Here is a 17500-nt window from a genome sequence, read left to right on the forward strand (position 1 = left end):
GGTGTAGTGACCATATTTACTGTAATCTGTAGTGACCATATATACTGTCAGGTGTAGTGACCATATATACTGTAATCTGTAGTGACCATATATACTATCAGGTGTAGTGACCATATATACTCTAATCTGTAGTGACCATATATACTGTCAGGTGTAGTGACCATATATACTGTAATCTGTAATGGCCATATATACTGTCAGGTGTAGTGACCATATATACTGTAATCTGTAGTGGCCATATATACTGTCAGGTGTAGTGACCATATATACTGTAATCAAATCAAATCAAATCAAATGTATTTATATAGCCCTTCGTACATCAGCTGATATCTCAAAGTGCTGTACAGAAACCCAGCCTAAAACCCCAAACAGCAAACAATGCAGGTGTAAAAGCACGGTGGCTAGGAAAAACTCCCTAGAAAGGCCAAAACCTAGGAAGAAACCTAGAGAGGAACCGGGCTATGTGGGGTGGCCAGTCCTCTTCTGGCTGTGCCGGGTAGAGATTATAACAGAACATGACCAAGATGTTCAAATGTTCATAAATGACCAGCATGGTCAAATAATAATAAGGCAGAACAGTTGAAACTGGAGCAGCAGCACAGTCAGGTGGACTGGGGACAGCAAGGAGCCATCATGTCAGGTAGTCCTGGGGCACGGTCCTAGGGCTCAGGTCCTCCGAGAGAGAGAAAGAAAGAGAGAATTAGAAAGAGCATATGTGGGGTGGCCAGTCCTCTTCTGGCTGTGCCGGGTGGAGATTATAACAGAACGTGGCCAAGATGTTCAAATGTTCATAAATGACCAGCATGGTTGAATAATAGTAAGGCAGAACAGTTGAAACTGGAGCAGGAGCATGGCCAGGTGGACTGGGGACAGCAAGGAGTCCTCATGTCAGGTAGTCCTGGGACATGGTCCTAGGGCCCAGGCCAGTTGAAACTGGAGCAGCAGCATGGCCAGGTGGACTGGGGACAGCAAGGAGTCATCATGTCAGGTAGTCCTGGGGCATGGTCCTAGGGCTCAGGTCCTCCGAGAGAGAGAAAGAAAGAGAGAAGGAGAGAATTAGAGAACGCACACTTAGATTCACACAGGACACCTGAATAGGACAGAAGTACTCCAGATAAACAAACTGACCCTAGCCCCCCGACACATAAACTACTGCAGCATAAATACTGGAGGCTGAGACAGGAGGGGTCAGGAGACACTGTGGCCCCATCCGAGGACACCCCCGGACAGGGCCAAACAGGAAGGATATAACCCCACCCACTTTGCCAAAGCACAGCCCCCACACCACTAGAGGGAAATCTTCAACCACCAACTTACCATCCTGAGACAAGGCCGAGTATAGCCCACAAAGATCTCCGACACGGTACAACCCAAGGGGGAACCCAGACAGGCCGACCACAACAGTGAATCAACCCACCCAGGTGACGCACCCCCCCCAGGGACGGCACGAGAGAGCCCCAGCAAGCCAGTGACTCAGCCCCCGTAACAGGGTTAGAGGCAGAGAATCCCAGTGGAAAGAGGGGAACCGGCCAGGCAGAGACAGCAAGGGCGGTTCGTTGCTCCAGAGCCTTTCCGTTCACCCTCCCACTCCTGGGCCAGACTACACTCAATCATATGACCCACTGAAGAGATGAGTCTTCAGTAAAGACTTAAAGGTTGAGACCGAGTTTGCGTCTCTGACATGGATAGGCAGACCGTTCCATAAAAATGGAGCTCTATAGGAGAAAGCCCTGCCTCCAGCTGTTTGCTTAGAAATTCTAGGGACAATTAGGAGGCCTGCGTCTTGTGACCGTAGCGTACGTGTAGGTATGTACGGCAGGACCAAATCAGAGAGGTAGGTAGGAGCAAGCCCATGTAATGCTTTGTAGGTTAGCAGTAAAACCTTGAAATCAACCCTTGCTTTGACAGGAAGCCAGTGTAGAGAGGCTAGCACTGGAGTAATATGATCAAATTTTTTGGTTCTAGTCAGGATTCTAGCAGCCGTATTTAGCACTAACTGAAGTTTATTTAGTGCTTTATCCGGGTAGCCGGATAAATCTGTAGTGGCCATATATACTGTAATCTGTAGTGGCCATATATACTGTAATCTGTAGTGGCCATATATACTGTAATTTGTAGTGGCCATATATACTGTAATCTGTAGTGGCCATATATACTGTAATCAGGTGTAGTGGCCATATATACTGTCAGGTGTAGTGACCATATATACTGTAATCTGTAGTGGCCATATATACTGTAATCTGTAGTGGCCATATATACTGTAATCTGTGTAATCTGTAGTGGCCATATATACTGTCAGGTGTAGTCAGGTGTAGTGACCATATATACTGTAATCTGTAGTGGCCATATATACTGTAATCTGACCATATATACTGTAATCTGTAATCTGTCAGGTGTACCATATATACTGTCAGGTGTAGTGACCATATATACTGTAATCTGTAGTGGCCATATATACAGTAAAATCTTGTTGCTTGTTGTGTTCAGTGTAGTTGACACTGAGAGAGGTCTTCCTACACTCATTAGTTTAAATGTATTTAAGACAGAGAGAAGTCTACCTACACTCATTAGTTTAAATGTATTTAAGACAGAGAGAGGTCTACCTACACTCATTAGTTTAAATGTAGTTAAGACAGAGAGAGTTCTACCTACACTCATTAGTTTAAATGTAGTTAAGACAGAGAGAGGTCTACCTACACTCATTAGTTTAAATGTAGTTAAGACAGAGAGAGTCTACCTACACTCATTAGTTTAAATGTAGTTAAGACAGAGAGAGGTCTACCTACACTCATTAGTTTAAATGTAGTTAAAACAGAGGAGGTCTACCTGTTTTGTTAGTTTAAATGTCATTAAAAAGAGAGAGGTCTAGCTAAATGTCACTTAGTTTAAATGTAGTTAAGACAGAGAGAGGTCTACCTACACTCATTAGTTTAAATGTAGTTAAAACTGGGTCTGTTTGTTTTGTTAATCTGTGCAATTTCATTAAAAAAATATTCTAGAGCTAAATGTCACTTTTTGTGTGTTGGATTTGAGAGCTTCTTGATTCCCTTTAACAGTCAGGAGGAGGAGCCATCTTCGTCGTCCAGTGAAGAGGAGGAGAGTGACAGGAGACAGAATGAAGAGCTGTTTGGGAAGGTGGTGTGTGTTGAGGGGAGTTCTGCCTCTACTGGAGACTGGAAGAACAAGACCACAGCGTGGTACCCTGCCCTGGTGAGTCAGTCTGTCTGTCTCTGTCTGGGAAGGTGGTGTGTGTTGAGGGGGGTTCTGCCTCTACTGGAGACTGGAAGAACAAGACCACAGCGTGGTACCCTGCCCTGGTGAGTCAGTCTGTCTGTCTCTGTCTGGGAAGGTGGTGTGTGTTGAGGGGGGTTCTGCCTCTACTGGAGACTGGAAGAACAAGACCACAGCGTGGTACCCTGCCCTGCCCTGGTGTGTGTTTTAGATGAACTAACTTCTTAGTAATGACTCGGGATGTCGGTTTTGATACGAAAGCTTCTTTTAGTAATAATACTTGTTTACGTTACATTTAACAACAATGGTTGTGGTACAGGGCAAAGCATGTAAGATGCTGTCGGAAAGTCAGCCACAATCACTCGCACCTGCACATAATTGGCGTGTTATCACTCATTCCTCTCGCAAGTCATTCTGGGACTTGCAGTCAAAAAGCGTAATTCGACACAACCCAATATCAAATCAAATCAAATCAAATGTATTTATATAGCCCTTCGTACATCAGCTGATATCTCAAAGTGCTGTACAGAAACCCAGCCTAAAACTCCAAACAGCAAACAATGCAGGTGTAAAAGCAATACAATTACATATGCAAATAAATCTAAAGATGAACTCAAACACATTAAAGTTACAACAGTGTGTGTTTTTGGAAGGTGATGTTTGTTAGAGAAGGTGGTGTGGAGGGGGGCTCTGCCTCTACTGGCGACAGGAAGAACACAGCAAGGCAACCTGCCCTGGTGAGTCAGTCTGTCTGTCTCTGTCTGGGAAGGTGGTGTGGAGGGGGGCTCTGCCTCTACTGGCGACAGGAAGACCACAGCATGGTACCCTGCCCTGGTGAGTCAGTCTGTCTGTCTCTGTCTGGGAAGGTGGTGTGGAGGGGGGCTCTGCCTCTACTGGCGACAGGAAGACCACAGCATGGTACCCTGCCCTGGTGAGTCAGTCTGTCTGTCTCTGTCTGGGAAGGTGGTGTGGAGGGGGGCTCTGCCTCTACTGGCGACAGGAAGAACACAGCAAGGCAACCTGCCCTGCACTGGTGAGATCACCTTGTCTCTCCGCCTGTCCCAAAAAAGATAAATATACATTACCAGTCAAAAGTTTGGACACACATTCAGGTGTTTTTCTTTATTTTTTACAATTTTCTACATTGTAGAATGAAAGTGAAGACATCAAATCTATGAAACAACACATATGGAATCATGTAGTAACCAAAAAAGTGCTAAACAAATCAAAATGTATTTTATTTTTGAGATTCTTCAAAGTAGTCACCTTTTGCCTTGATGAAAGCTTTGTCCACTTGGCATTCTGTCAACCAGCTTCATGAGGTAGTCACCTGGAATGCATTCAATTAACAGGTCTACTTTCTTAAAAGTTAATTTGTGGAATTTATTTCCTTAATGCGTTTGCGCCAATCAGTTGTGTTGTGAAAAGGTATGGGTGGTATATAGAAGATAGCCCTATTTGGTAAAAAACCAAGTCCAGATTATGGCAAGAACAGCTCAAATAAGAAAAGAGAAATGACAGTCCATTATTTTAAGATATGAAGGTCAGTCAATAAGGAAAAGTTTCTTCAAGTGCAGTCGCAAAAACCATCAAGCGCTATGATGAAACTGGCTCTCATAAGGACCGCCACAGGAAAGGAAGACCCAGAGGTAGCTCTGCTGCAGAGGATAAGTTCATTAGAGTTACTATCCTCAGAAATTGCAGCCCAAATAAAGGCTTCACAGAGTTCAAGAAACAGACACATCTCAACATGTTTAGAGGAGACTGCGTGAATCAGGCATTCATGGTCGACTTGCTGCAAAGAAACCATTACTAAAGGACACCAATAAGAAGAAGAGACTTGCTTGGGCCAAGAAACACGAGAAATGGACATTAGACCAGGGGAAACCTTTGGTCTGATGAGTCCCAATTTGAGATTTTTTGGATCCATCTCCATGTATTTGTGAGACGCAGAGTAAGTGAACAGATGGTTCCCACCGTGAAGCATGGAGGAGGAGGTGTGATGGTGTGGGGGTGCTTTGCTGGTGGCACTGTCAGTGATTTATTTAGAATTCAAGTCACGATTAACCAGCATGGCTACCACAGCATTCTGCAGCAATACGCCATCCCATCTGGTTTGCACTTAGTGAGACTATTATTTGTTTTTCAACAGGACAATGACCCAACACACCTCCAGGCTGCGTAAGGGCTATTTGACCAAGAAGGGAGAGTGATGGAGTGCTGCATCAGATAACCTGGCCTCCACAATCACCCAACCTCAACCCAATTGGTTTGGGATGAGTTGGACTGCAGAGTGAAGGACAAGCAGCCAACAAGTGCTCAGCATATGTGGGAACTCCTTCAAGACTGTTGGAAAAACATTCCAGGTGAAGCTGGTTGAGAGGATGCCATCTAGGCAAAGGGTGGCTATTTGAAGAATCTTAGATATAGAATCTATTTAGATTTGTTTTGCACTTTTTTGGTTACTACATGATTCCATATGTATTATTTCATAGTTTTGATGTCTTCACTATTATTCTACAATGTAGAAAATAGTACAAATAAAGAAAACCCTGGAATGAGTAGGTATGTCCAAATGTTTGACTAGTGTCTATACATAATATAAAGTATGTAGAAAACATAATGGAGATTGATATTTTTTTTTTTTTTTTTACCTTTATTTAACCAGACAAGTCAGTTAAGAACACATTCTTATTTTCAATGACAGCCTGGGAACAGCCTGTTCAGGGGCAGAATGACAGATTTGTACCTTGTCAGCTTGGGGGTTTGAACTCACAACCTTCCGGTCACTAGTCCAACACTCTAACCACTAGGCTACGCTGCCGCCCCATATTGTTAAATTAGAGTATAGTTCAGAACTAACAATCACAAATAAAAAGATGGTACAGTCAGGGAGAATCTAAAATAAAATAAAAAATGCACTGCCATTGATTTTATTATGTTTGAGTCACTCGGATAGCAAAATGTATTGGAAGGAGCCTTAAAACAGTGTTGTCACTGTCCCATGGCAACATGTATGGGAATGAGCCTTAAAACAGTGTTGTCTCTGTCCCATGGCAAAATGTATGGGAATGAGCCTTAAAACAGTGTTGTCTCTGTCCCATGGCAACATGTATGGGAAGGAGCCTTAAAACAGTGTTGTCTCTGTCCCATGGCAACATGTATGGGAAGGAGCCTTAAAACAGTGTTGTCACTGTCCCATGGCAACATGTATGGGAAGGAGCCTTAAAACAGTGTTGTCTCTGTCCCATGGCAACATGTATGGGAAGGAGCCTTAAAACAGTGTTGTCACTGTCCCATGGCAACATGTATTGGAAGGAGCCTTAAAACAGTGTTGTCTCTGTCCCATGGCAACATGTATGGGAAGGAGCCTTAAAACAGTGTTGTCACTGTCCCATGGCAAAATGTATGGGAAGGAGCCTTAAAACAGTGTTGTCACTGTCCCATGGTAAAATGTATGGGAAGGAGCCTTAAAACAGTGTTGTCACTGTCCCATGGCAACATGTATTGGAAGGAGCCTTAAAACAGTGTTGTCTCTGTCCCATGGCAACATGTATGGGAAGGAGCCTTAAAACAGTGTTGTCACTGTCCCATGGCAACATGTATTGGAAGGAGCCTTAAAACAGTGTTGTCTCTGTCCCATGGCAACATGTATGGGAATGAGCCTTAAAACAGTGTTGTCACTGTCCCATGGCAACATGTATGGGAATGAGCCTTAAAACAGTGTTGTCTCTGTCCCATGGCAACATGTATGGGAATGAGCCTTAAAACAGTGTTGTCTCTGTCCCATGGCAACATGTATGGGAAGGAGCCTTAAAACAGTAAACATTTATCTGCTGCCAAGAGGGCCTTTCAAAATTTGGGTTGGAGACAGTGCATTTCGGCATGCCCACTACCACGTGCCCACTACCACGTGCCCCCTACCACATGCCTCCTCCCGTACGCTAACTTCTTCACCATCACAGTGAGGGAGGGAGGGGGGTGCTCCTGGAATTAAGGATTTGATGGATGTTCATAATAAAGTTAATAAAGGATAATAAACAGATTGGGAATCCTCTGGCTAATGCCATGTCAGCTGCTTAGTGTGTCTTCTCCCAAGGGGATGTTATTACCTCTGACTGCTTAGTGTGTCTTCTCCCAAGGGGATGTTATTACCTCTGACTGCTTAGTGTGTCTTCTCCCAAGCGGATGCTATTACCTCTGACTGCTTAGTGTGTCTTCTCTGACTGCTTAGTGTGTCTTCTCTGACTGCTTAGTGTGTCTTCTCCCAAGCGGATGCTATTACCTCTGACTGCTTAGTGTGTCTTCTCTGACTGCTTAGTGTGTCTTCTCTGACTGCTTAGTGTGTCTTCTCCCAAGCGGATGCTATTACCTCTGACTGCTTAGTGTGTCTTCTCTGACTGCTTAGTGTGTCTTCTCCCAAGGGGATGTTATTACCTCTGACTGCTTAGTGTGTCTTCTCTGACTGCTTAGTGTGTCTTCTCCCAAGCGGATGCTATTACCTCAGGCTGCTGCCATGTCAGCTGACTACTTAGTTCTCCCAAGGGGATGTTTTTATGATCAGTTACATGTCATTTTCAGCCGCTCAAATTGCTGATCCACTAAAAAGAATGGATTTCATATGGTTGGTTGTTTCAAGGTAAAGACACAACACTGCTCAGTTTACTGTGTTTGTGTGTCAATGCAACACACTGAAGTGAGAGTCAGTTATCAGGGTTTTCCAGACTTGTTTTGTCACCTTAGTTTTCCATAGATCACTATGTCACATATTCCCTATATTGTGCACTACTTTTGACCAGAGCCCTATGGCACCATATTCCCTACATGTATTCCCTGCATATTGGAGCGGTTTGTAGTGGAGGGGTTTGTAGTGGAGGGGTTTGTAGTGGAGGGGTTTGTAGTGGAGGGGTTTGTAGTGGAGCGGTTTGTAGTGGAGGGGTTTGTAGTGGAGGGGTTTGTAGTGGAGGGTTTTGTAGTGGAGGGTTTTGTAGTGGAGGGGTTTGTAGTGGAGGGGTTTGTAGTGGAGGGGTTTGTCGTGGAGGGGTTTGTCGTGGAGGGGTTTGTCGTGGAGGGGTTTGTCGTGGAGGGGTTTGTCGTGGAGGGGTTTGTCGTGGAGGGGTTTGTTGTGGTTGGGGTTTGTAGTGGAGGGGTTTGTAGTGGAGGGGTTTGTAGTGGAGGGGTTTGTAGTGGAGGGGTTTGTAGTGGAGGGGTTTGTAGTGGAGGGGTTTGTGGTGGAGGAGTTTGTCGTGGAGGAGTTTGTCGTGGTTGGGGGTGTTTGTCGTGGAGGGGTTTGTAGTGGAGGGGTTTGTAGTGGAGGGGTTTGTAGTGGAGGGGTTTGTAGTGGAGGGGTTTGTAGTGGAGGGGTTTGTCGTGGAGGGGTTTGTCGTGGAGGGGTTTGTCGTGGAGGGGTTTGTCGTGGAGGGGTTTGTCGTGGAGGGGTTTGTCGTGGAGGGGTTTGTCGTGGAGGGGTTTGTTGTGGTTGGGGGTGTTTGTCGTGGAGGGGTTTGTCGTGGTTGGGAGTGTTTGTCGTGGTGGGATTTGTCTTGGAGGGGTTTGTCGTGGAGGGGTTTGTCGTTTGTGGTGGAGGGATTTGTGGTGGAGGGGTTTGTGGTGGAGGGGTTTGTGGTGGAGGGTTTGTGGTGGAGGGTCGTTTGTTTGGTGGAGGGGTTTGTGGTGGAGGTGTTTGTGGTGGAGGGGTTTGTCGTGGTTGGGGGTGTTTGTCGTGGTTGGGGGTGTTTGTCGTGGAGGGGTTTGTCGTGGAGGGGTTTGTCGTGGAGGGGTTTGTCGTGGAGGGGTTTGTCGTGGAGGGGTTTGTCGTGGAGGGTGTTTGTCGGGAGGGTTTGTCGTGGAGGGTTTGTCGTGGAGGGGGTTTGTCGTGGAGGGTTTGTCGTGGAGGGGTTTGTCGTGGAGGGGTTTGTCGTGGAGGGGTTTGTCGTGGAGGGGTTTTGTCGTGGAGGGATTTGTCTTGGAGGGATTTGTCTTGGAGGGATTTGTGGTGGAGGGATTTGTGGTGGAGGGGTTTGTGGTGGAGGGGTTTGTGGTGGAGGGGTTTGTGGTGGAGGGGTTTGTGGTGGAGGGGTTTGTGGTGGAGGGATTTGTGGTGGAGGGGTTTGTCGTGGAGGGGTTTGTCGTGGAGGGGTTTGTCGTGGAGGGGTTTGTCGTGGAGGGGTTTGTCGTGGAGGGGTTTGTCGTGGAGGGGTTTGTCGTGGAGGGGTTTGTCGTGGAGGGGTTTGTCGTGGAGGGGTTTGTCGTGGAGGGGTTTGTCGTGGAGGGGTTTGTCGTGGGGGTTTGTCGTGGAGGGGTTTGTCGTGGGGGTTTGTCGTGGAGGGGTTTGTCGTGGAGGGGTTTGTCGTGGGGGTTTGTCGTAGGGGTTTGTCGTAGAGGGGTTTGTCGTAGAGGGGTTTGTCGTAGAGGGGTTTGTCGTTTGTCGTAGAGGGGTTTGTCGTAGAGGGGTTTGTCGTAGAGGGGTTTGTCGTAGAGGGTTTGTCGTAGAGGGGTTTGTCGTAGAGGGGTTTGTCGTAGAGGGGTTTGTCGTAGAGGGGTTTGTCGTAGAGGGTTTGTCGTAGAGGGGTTTGTCGTAGAGGGGTCGTTTTGTCGTAGAGGGGTTTGTCGTAGAGGGGTTTGTCGTTTTGTCGTAGAGGGTTTGTCGTTTTGTCGTAGAGGGGTTTGTCGTGGTTGGGGGGTTTGTCGTGGTTGGGGGTTTGTCGTGGTTGGGGGTTTGTCGTGGTTGGGGGTTTGTCGTGGTTGGGGGTTTGTCGTGGTTGGGGGTTTGTCGTGGTTGGGGGGTTTGTCGTGGTTGGGGGTTTGTCGTGGTTGGGGGTTTGTCGTGGTTGGGGGGTTTGTCGTGGTTGGGGGTTTGTCGTGGTTGGGGGTTTGTCGTGGTTGGGGGGTTTGTCGTGGTTGGGGGGTTTGTCGTGGTTGGGGGGTTTGTCGTGGTTGGGGGGTTTGTCGTGGTTGGGGGTTTGTCGTGGTTGGGGGGTTTGTCGTGGTTGGGGGTTTGTCGTGGTTGGGGGTTTGTCGGGTTGGGGGTTTGTCGTGGTTGGGGGGTTTGTCGTGGTTGGGGGGTTTGTCGTGGTTGGGGGTTTGTCGTGGTTGGGGGTTTGTCGTGGTTGGGGGTGTTTGTCGTGGTTGGGGGTGTTTGTCGTGGTTGGGGGTGTTTGTCGTGGTTGGGGGTGTTAGTCGTGGTTGGAGGGGTTTGTCGTGGTTGGGGGTGTTTGTCGTGGTTGGAGGGGTTTGTCGTGGTTGGAGGGGTTTGTCGTGGTTGGAGGGGTTTGTCGTGGAGGGGTTTGTGGTGGAGGGGTTTGTGGTGGAGGGGTTTGTGGTGGAGGGTTTGTGGTGGAGGGGTTTGTGGTGGAGGGGTTTGTAGTGGAGGGGTTTGTAGTGGAGGGGTTTGTCGTGGAGGGGTTTGTCGTGGAGGGGTTTGTCGTGGAGGGGTTTGTCGTGGAGGGGTTTGTCATGGTTGGGGGTGTTTGTCGTGGAGGGGTTTGTCGTGGAGGGATTTGTCTTGGAGGGGTTTGTCGTGGAGGGATTTGTGGTGGAGGGGTTTGTGGTGGAGAGGTTTGTGGTGGAGAGGTTTGTGGTGGAGGGGTTTGTGGTGGAGGGGTTTGTGGTGGAGGGGTTTGTGGTGGAGGGGTTTGTGGTGGAGGGGTTTGTAGTGGAGGGGTTTGTAGTGGAAGGGTTTGTCGTGGTTGGGGGGTTTGTTGTGGAGGGGTTTGTCGTGGAGGGGTTTGTCGTGGAGGGGTTTGTCGTGGAGGGGTTTGTCGTGGAGGGCTTTGTGGTGGAGGAGTTTGTCGTGGTTGGGGGTGTTTGTCGTGGAGGGGTTTGTCGTGGAGGGGTTTGTCGTTGAGGGGTTTGTAGTGGAGGGGTTTGTAGTGGAGGGGTTTGTTGTGGTTGGGGGTGTTTGTCGTGGAGGGGTTTGTCGTGGTTGGGGGTGTTTGTCGTGGGGGGTTTGTGGTGGAGGGTTTTGTGGTGGAGGGGTTTGTGGTGGAGGGGTTTGTGGTGGAGGGGTTTGTAGTGGAGGGGTTTGTAGTGGAGGGGTTTGTAGTGGGGTTGTTCTGTGGTGCATTGGAGGGTTTGTTCTGTCATCCAAACCCACTTTGCTCTGTGCCTTGTCTGAGCAGTCATACTCATTCTCCCCCCCACCCCACCAGGTCATCACCCCAGACTGCCATGAAGAGGCCATCATAAAGAAAGACAGTATCTTCATCCGCTCCTTCAAGGATGGAAAATTGTGAGTCATCTGACATGCTGCATTATAAAACACTTATTTGCATTGTGTTGATGTGTATCATGAACCTGTAGAGTTGTCGGAAATAGTGAAGAAAGATACACACTTGGTCTCTTCTGCTTGGATTCAATTCAGAGTCACAATAGAGAAATGGTCACTTTGGATTCAAAGTGTCTGCTCAATGGCATGAATTATTATTATATTAGGCGTTGAAATATTCCATTACATCTGAAAGGCGAAAAAGCTCAAACTGAGAAACTGCATGCTGTCTTTCTGCAGAACAGAAAGTCCAGTAAATGTCTCTGCCCTCCCTGCCAGGGAGAGTGGTGTCTGACTGGTGAGATGGTTAAGCTTTTCACACTGCATTCTTATTAGCCCCGGACTACCTTTAGCCTCAGGCTAGCTTAGCCTGTGTTCACACTAGCAGGGTTAACTGAAACCAATGGTCACTTTCCCAGAGTATAATATATAAATTAGGCAACAATTGAACTGTGATTGGCTAGCCCTGAAATTCAGTGCTAACCCTGCTCCAGAACAGGGCCAGATAGCCATGGGCTAAGGTTGGTACTATCCCTCTTCAGAACACTATCTTAGCCCAGACTAAATGCTCCCTTAGCCCATGGCTAAGAGCATTGTGATTGTGGCTTGAACAGACCTCACGAAGCAGCCCACACAGAGGCAGAGAGAGGGGAGGGCTGGTCAGTGGACAGCCTACTCAGGGAGTGTTAAACTGAGTCACCCCGCTCCTCCGTTCTCTCCACTGGCTTCCAGTTGAAGCTCGCATCCGCTACAAGACCATGGTGCTTGCCTACGGAGCTGTGAGGGGAACGGCACCTCAGTACCTCCAGGCTCTGATCAGGCCCTACACCCAAACAAGGGCACTGCGTTCATCCACCTCTGGCCTGCTCGCCTCCCTACCACTGAGGAAGTACAGCTCCCGCTCAGCCCAGTCAAAACTGTTCGCTGCGCTGGCCCCCCAATGGTGGAACAAACTCCCTCACGACGCCAGGACAGCGGAGTCAATCACCACCTTCCGGAGACACCTGAAACCCCACCTCTTTAAGGAATACCTAGGATAGGATAAGTAATCCCTCTCACCCCCCCTTTAAGATTTAGATGCACTATTGTAAAGTGACTGTTCCACTGGATGTCATAAGGTGAATGCACCAATTTGTAAGTCGCTCTGGATAAGAGCGTCTGCTAAATGACTTAAATGTAAATGTAAATGTAAGAAGAAGAAGACGATAAACACTCAAAGCTTCTAACAACCACAACAGGTCAACCTCATTCCTGGTCACGGTGGACATGGTTTTAGTTATGATATTTAAATCATACAGACATGTTGGTTTAGATTGTTGACAACTATATTTACTCTCCAATGTTTATTGGAAACCTAAATAGATGTGCACAATGAGCCCTTGTGGTCTCAAATACATCGTTACAGTTCTTGGTTAGCTAGCTAGTAGATTTTAGCAATATCAGTCACAAACACCTCAAAAAACAAGAGATGGTATCAAGAACCAGATAGAACTCGCTGAAATGAGCCACCTAGGATTCCTCACAAGGCAGCTTTGTGTCATTGTTGGTAGCTATCTGGCCATCCTGAATCACATCAACACAGAGACCTCTGCCCCATTGAAACATGCACATTGTTTTTGTTGTGTCAGCTAACCCGTCTGTGTGACCAGCAATTTTCTATTTCAGAATGTTTTCCATTTCATGCCCACTGAACACATCCCAGGATGCTCACTGAACCCGTCCTCAGCCTTCCTTCTCGAGTGGATATTCCAATATTTAGGTTAAATATACAGTGCCTTAAGAAAGTATTCGGCCCCCTTGAACTTTGCGACCTTTTGCCACATTTCAGGCTTCAAACATAAAGATATAAAACTGTATTTTTTGTGAAGAATCAACAACAAGTGGGACACAATCATGAAGTGGAACGACATTTATTGAATATTTCAAACTTTTTTAACAATTCAAAAACTGAAAAATTGGGCGTGCAAAATTATTCAGCCCCTTTACTTTCAATGCAGCAAACTCTCTCCAGAAGTTCAGTGAGGATCTCTCAATGTTGACCTAAATGACTAATGATGATAAATACAATCCACCTGTGTGTAATCAAGTCTCCGTATAAATGCACATGCATTGTGATAGTCTCAGAGGTCCGTTAAAAGCGCAGAGAGCATCATGAAGAACAAGGAACACACCAGGCAGGTCCTAGATACTGTTGTGAAGAAGTTTAAAGCCAGATTTGGATACAAAAAGATTTCCCAAGCTTTAAACATCCCAAGGAGCACTGTGCAAGCGATAATTGAAATGGAAGGAGTATCAGACCACTGCAAATCTACCAAGACCTGGCAGTCCCGCTAAACTTTCAGCTCATACAAGGAGAAGACTGATCAGAGATGCAGCCAAGAGGCCCATGATCACTCTGGATGAACTGCAGAGATCTACAGCTGAGGTGGGAGACTCTGTCCATAGGACAACAATCAGTCGTATATTGCATAAATCTGGCCTTTATGGAAGAGTGGCAAGAAGAAAGCCATTTCTTAAAGATATCCATAAAAAGTGTCATTTAAAGTTTGCCACAAGCCACCTGGGAGACACACCAAACATGTGGAAGAAGGTGCTCTGGTCAGATGAAACCAAAATGGAACTTTTTGGCAACAATGCAAAACGTTATGTTTGGTGTAAAAGCAACACAGCTCATCACCCTGAACACACCATCCCCACTGTCAAACATGGTGGTGGCAGCATCATGGTTTGGGCCTGCTTTTCTTCAGCAGGGACAGGGAAGATGGTTAAAATTGATGGGAAGATGGATGGAGCCAAATACAAGACCATTCTGGAAGAAAACCTGATGGAGTCTGCAAAAGACCTGAGACTGGGACGGAGATTTGTCTTCCAACAAGACACAATGATCCAAAACATAAAGCAAAATCTACACTGGAATGGTTCAAAAATAAACATATCCAGGTGTTAGAATGGCCAAGTCAAAGTCCAGACCTGAATCCAATCGAGAATCTGTGGAAAGAACTGAAAACTGCTGTTCACAAATGCTCTCCATCCAACCTCACTGAGCTCGAGCTGTTTTGCAAGGAGGAATGGGAAAAATTTTCAGTCTCTCAATGTGCAAAACTGATAGAGACATACCCCAAGCGACTTACAGCTGTAATCGCAGCAAAAGGTGGCGCTACAAAGTATTAACTTAAGGGGGCTGAATAATTTTGCACGCCCAATTTTTCAGTTTTTGATTTGTTAAAAAAGTTTGAAATATCCAATAAATGTCGTTCCACTTCATGATTGTGTCCCACTTGTTGTTGATTCTTCACAAAAAATACAGTTTTATATCTTTATGTTTGAAGCCTGAAATGTGCCAAAAGCTCGCAAAGTTCAAGGGGCCGAATACTTTTGCAAGGCACTGTATGTCTCTCCTAACAACACAACTGAACAATATTGGCCTGGACCCAGCCCAGTCCAAGCTGAAGACCTATTTACTGTGACATGAAATGGCTGTTGAGGGCCTTTATCAGCTGTGGTCAGAGCAGCTCGCAGGCAGCTGGCTGACTGGGAGGGGACGGGTAGTGCTGATGACGGCAGGATGGGATGAGAGAACAGCTGATTATTCTGAAAGGAAGTGGAAGCTGCTGTAATTGACTGTAGCAGCTAGAGTCTAGATCAGGGGAAGCCATCAGCTGCTCCTGCGTAGCTGGAACTGATCCTCAGACCGATTTGGGTTGCCAGGTGTGTATTAGGAACTGGGACAGATTTGGGTTGCCAGGTTTGTATATTAGGAACTGGGACAGATTTGGGTTGCCAGGTTTGTATATTAGGAACTGGGACAGATTTGGGTTGCCAGGTTTGTGTATTAGGAACTGGGGCAGATTTAAGGTTGTCAGGTTCCTCTGTGTAATAGGAACTGGGACAGATTTGGGTTGCCAGGTGTCTCTGTGTAATAGGAACTGGGACAGATTTAGGTTGTCAGGTGTCTCTGTAATAGAAACTGGGATAGATTTAGGGACAGATTTAGTTTGCCAGGTACCAGATCAATACTAGTAGAACAGACCAGATCAATACTAGTAGAACAGACCAGATCAATACTAGTAGAACAGACCAGATCAATACTAGTAGAACAGACCAGATCAATACTAGTAGAACAGACCAGATTAATACTAGTAGAATAGACCAGATCAATGATAGTAGAACAGACCAGATCAATACTAGTAGAACAGACCAGTACCAGATCAATACTAGTAGAACAGACCAGATCAATACTAGTAGAACAGACCAGATCAATACTAGTAGAACAGACCAGATCAATGATAGTAGAACAGACCAGATCAATGATAGTAGAACAGACCAGATCAATACTAGTAGAATAGACCAGATCAATACTAGTAGAACAGACCAGATCAATACTAGTAGAACAGACCAGATCAATACTAGTAGAACAGACCAGATCAATGATAGTAGAACAGACCAGATCAATGATAGTAGAACAGTACCAGATCAATACTAGTAGAACAGACCAGTACCAGATCAATACTAGTAGAACAGACCAGTACCAGATCAATACTAGTAGAACAGACCAGTACCAGATCAATACTAGTAGAACAGACCAGTACCAGATCAATACTAGTAGAACAGACCAGATCAATACTAGTAGAACAGACCAGATCAATACTAGTAGAACAGACCAGTACCAGATCAATACTAGTAGAACAGACCAGATCAATACTAGTAGAACAGACCAGATCAATAGTAGTAGAACAGACCAGATCAATTCTAGTAGAACAGACCAGATCAATACTAGTAGAACAGACCAGATCAATACTAGTAGAACAGACCAGATCAATAGTAGTAGAACAGACCAGATCAATACTAGTAGAACAGACCAGATCAATACTAGTAGAACAGACCAGATCAATACTAGTAGAACAGACCAGATCAATACTAGTAGAACAGACCAGATCAATGATAGTAGAACAGACCAGATCAATGATAGTAGAACAGACCAGATCAATACTAGTAGAACAGACCAGATCAATACTAGTAGAACAGACCAGATCAATACTAGTAGAACAGACCAGATCAATACTAGTAGAACAGACCAGATCAATATAGTAGAACAGACCAGATACCAGATCAGATCAATACTAGTAGAACAGACCAGATCAATACTAGTAGAACAGACCAGATCAATACTAGTAGAACAGACCAGATCAATACTAGTAGAACAGACCAGATCAATACTAGTAGAACAGACCAGATCAATACTAGTAGAACAGACCAGATCAATACTAGTAGAACAGACTAGATCAATTGAGTACAACATACCAGTTCATTATTAAGAACAGACCAGATCATATCAGACCAGATCAATACTAGTAGAACAGACCAGATCAATACTAGTAGAACAGACCAGATCAATACTTCATCTGATCATATTAAACATGTCTTTTCAATACTTCCCATTATCCTTATTCTCAACCCCAGATCAATACTCCATCCCCCAGATCAATCTAGCTGTTCAGAGTCCTTTCTAGTTCTCTGGGCAATCAATACTAGTAGAACAGACCAGATTACATTTGACACTTTTAGTTTGTGAACAGACCAGATTGTTGATTTTGAACAGACCAGATGTAAGTTCTTTCAATTTCAGACCAGTAACACAGTGCTGAGGAAGGAACAGACCAGATCAATACTAGAGGACCAGATGATGGAACAGACTAGACAATCCAACATCCAGTTCATTATTAAGTCATATCTCTCGTCTTCATCTGCATATTAAACATGTCTTTTTGTTCCCATTATCAAACCAGGCTGTTCAGATATCACTGTCTCTCTGTTTGTGTTGTTGATTTTGATGTATCATGGAGGTAATAATCCCCTCCTAATGTGAGGGACATATGTCTCTCTGTGTGCATATGTATCATGGAGGTAATAATCTGTGAGGGACATATGTATGTATCATGGAGGTAATAATCTGTGAGGGACATATGTATGTATCATGGAGGTAATAATCTGTGAGGGACATAT

At 45.7% G+C, this 17500-nt stretch overlaps 1 protein-coding gene across 1 annotated transcript in view; it reads left to right on the top strand.

Moving 5' to 3' along the window:
- The window catches only part of LOC124039065 (AT-rich interactive domain-containing protein 4B-like), a 908546-nt gene that overhangs the window by 767217 nt on the left and 123829 nt on the right, over nucleotides 1-17500 (top strand). Inside the window, exons 8-10 of the mRNA XM_046354945.1 lie at nucleotides 3057-3210; nucleotides 11382-11461; nucleotides 17129-17135. Coding sequence (XP_046210901.1) covers nucleotides 3057-3210; nucleotides 11382-11461; nucleotides 17129-17135 — 241 coding nt within the window. The remainder of the gene's footprint in view (nucleotides 1-3056; nucleotides 3211-11381; nucleotides 11462-17128; nucleotides 17136-17500) is intronic.

Source organism: Oncorhynchus gorbuscha, linkage group LG07 (genome assembly GCF_021184085.1).
Source record: "Oncorhynchus gorbuscha isolate QuinsamMale2020 ecotype Even-year linkage group LG07, OgorEven_v1.0, whole genome shotgun sequence".
In the NCBI taxonomy this organism is placed as follows: domain Eukaryota; kingdom Metazoa; phylum Chordata; class Actinopteri; order Salmoniformes; family Salmonidae; genus Oncorhynchus; species Oncorhynchus gorbuscha.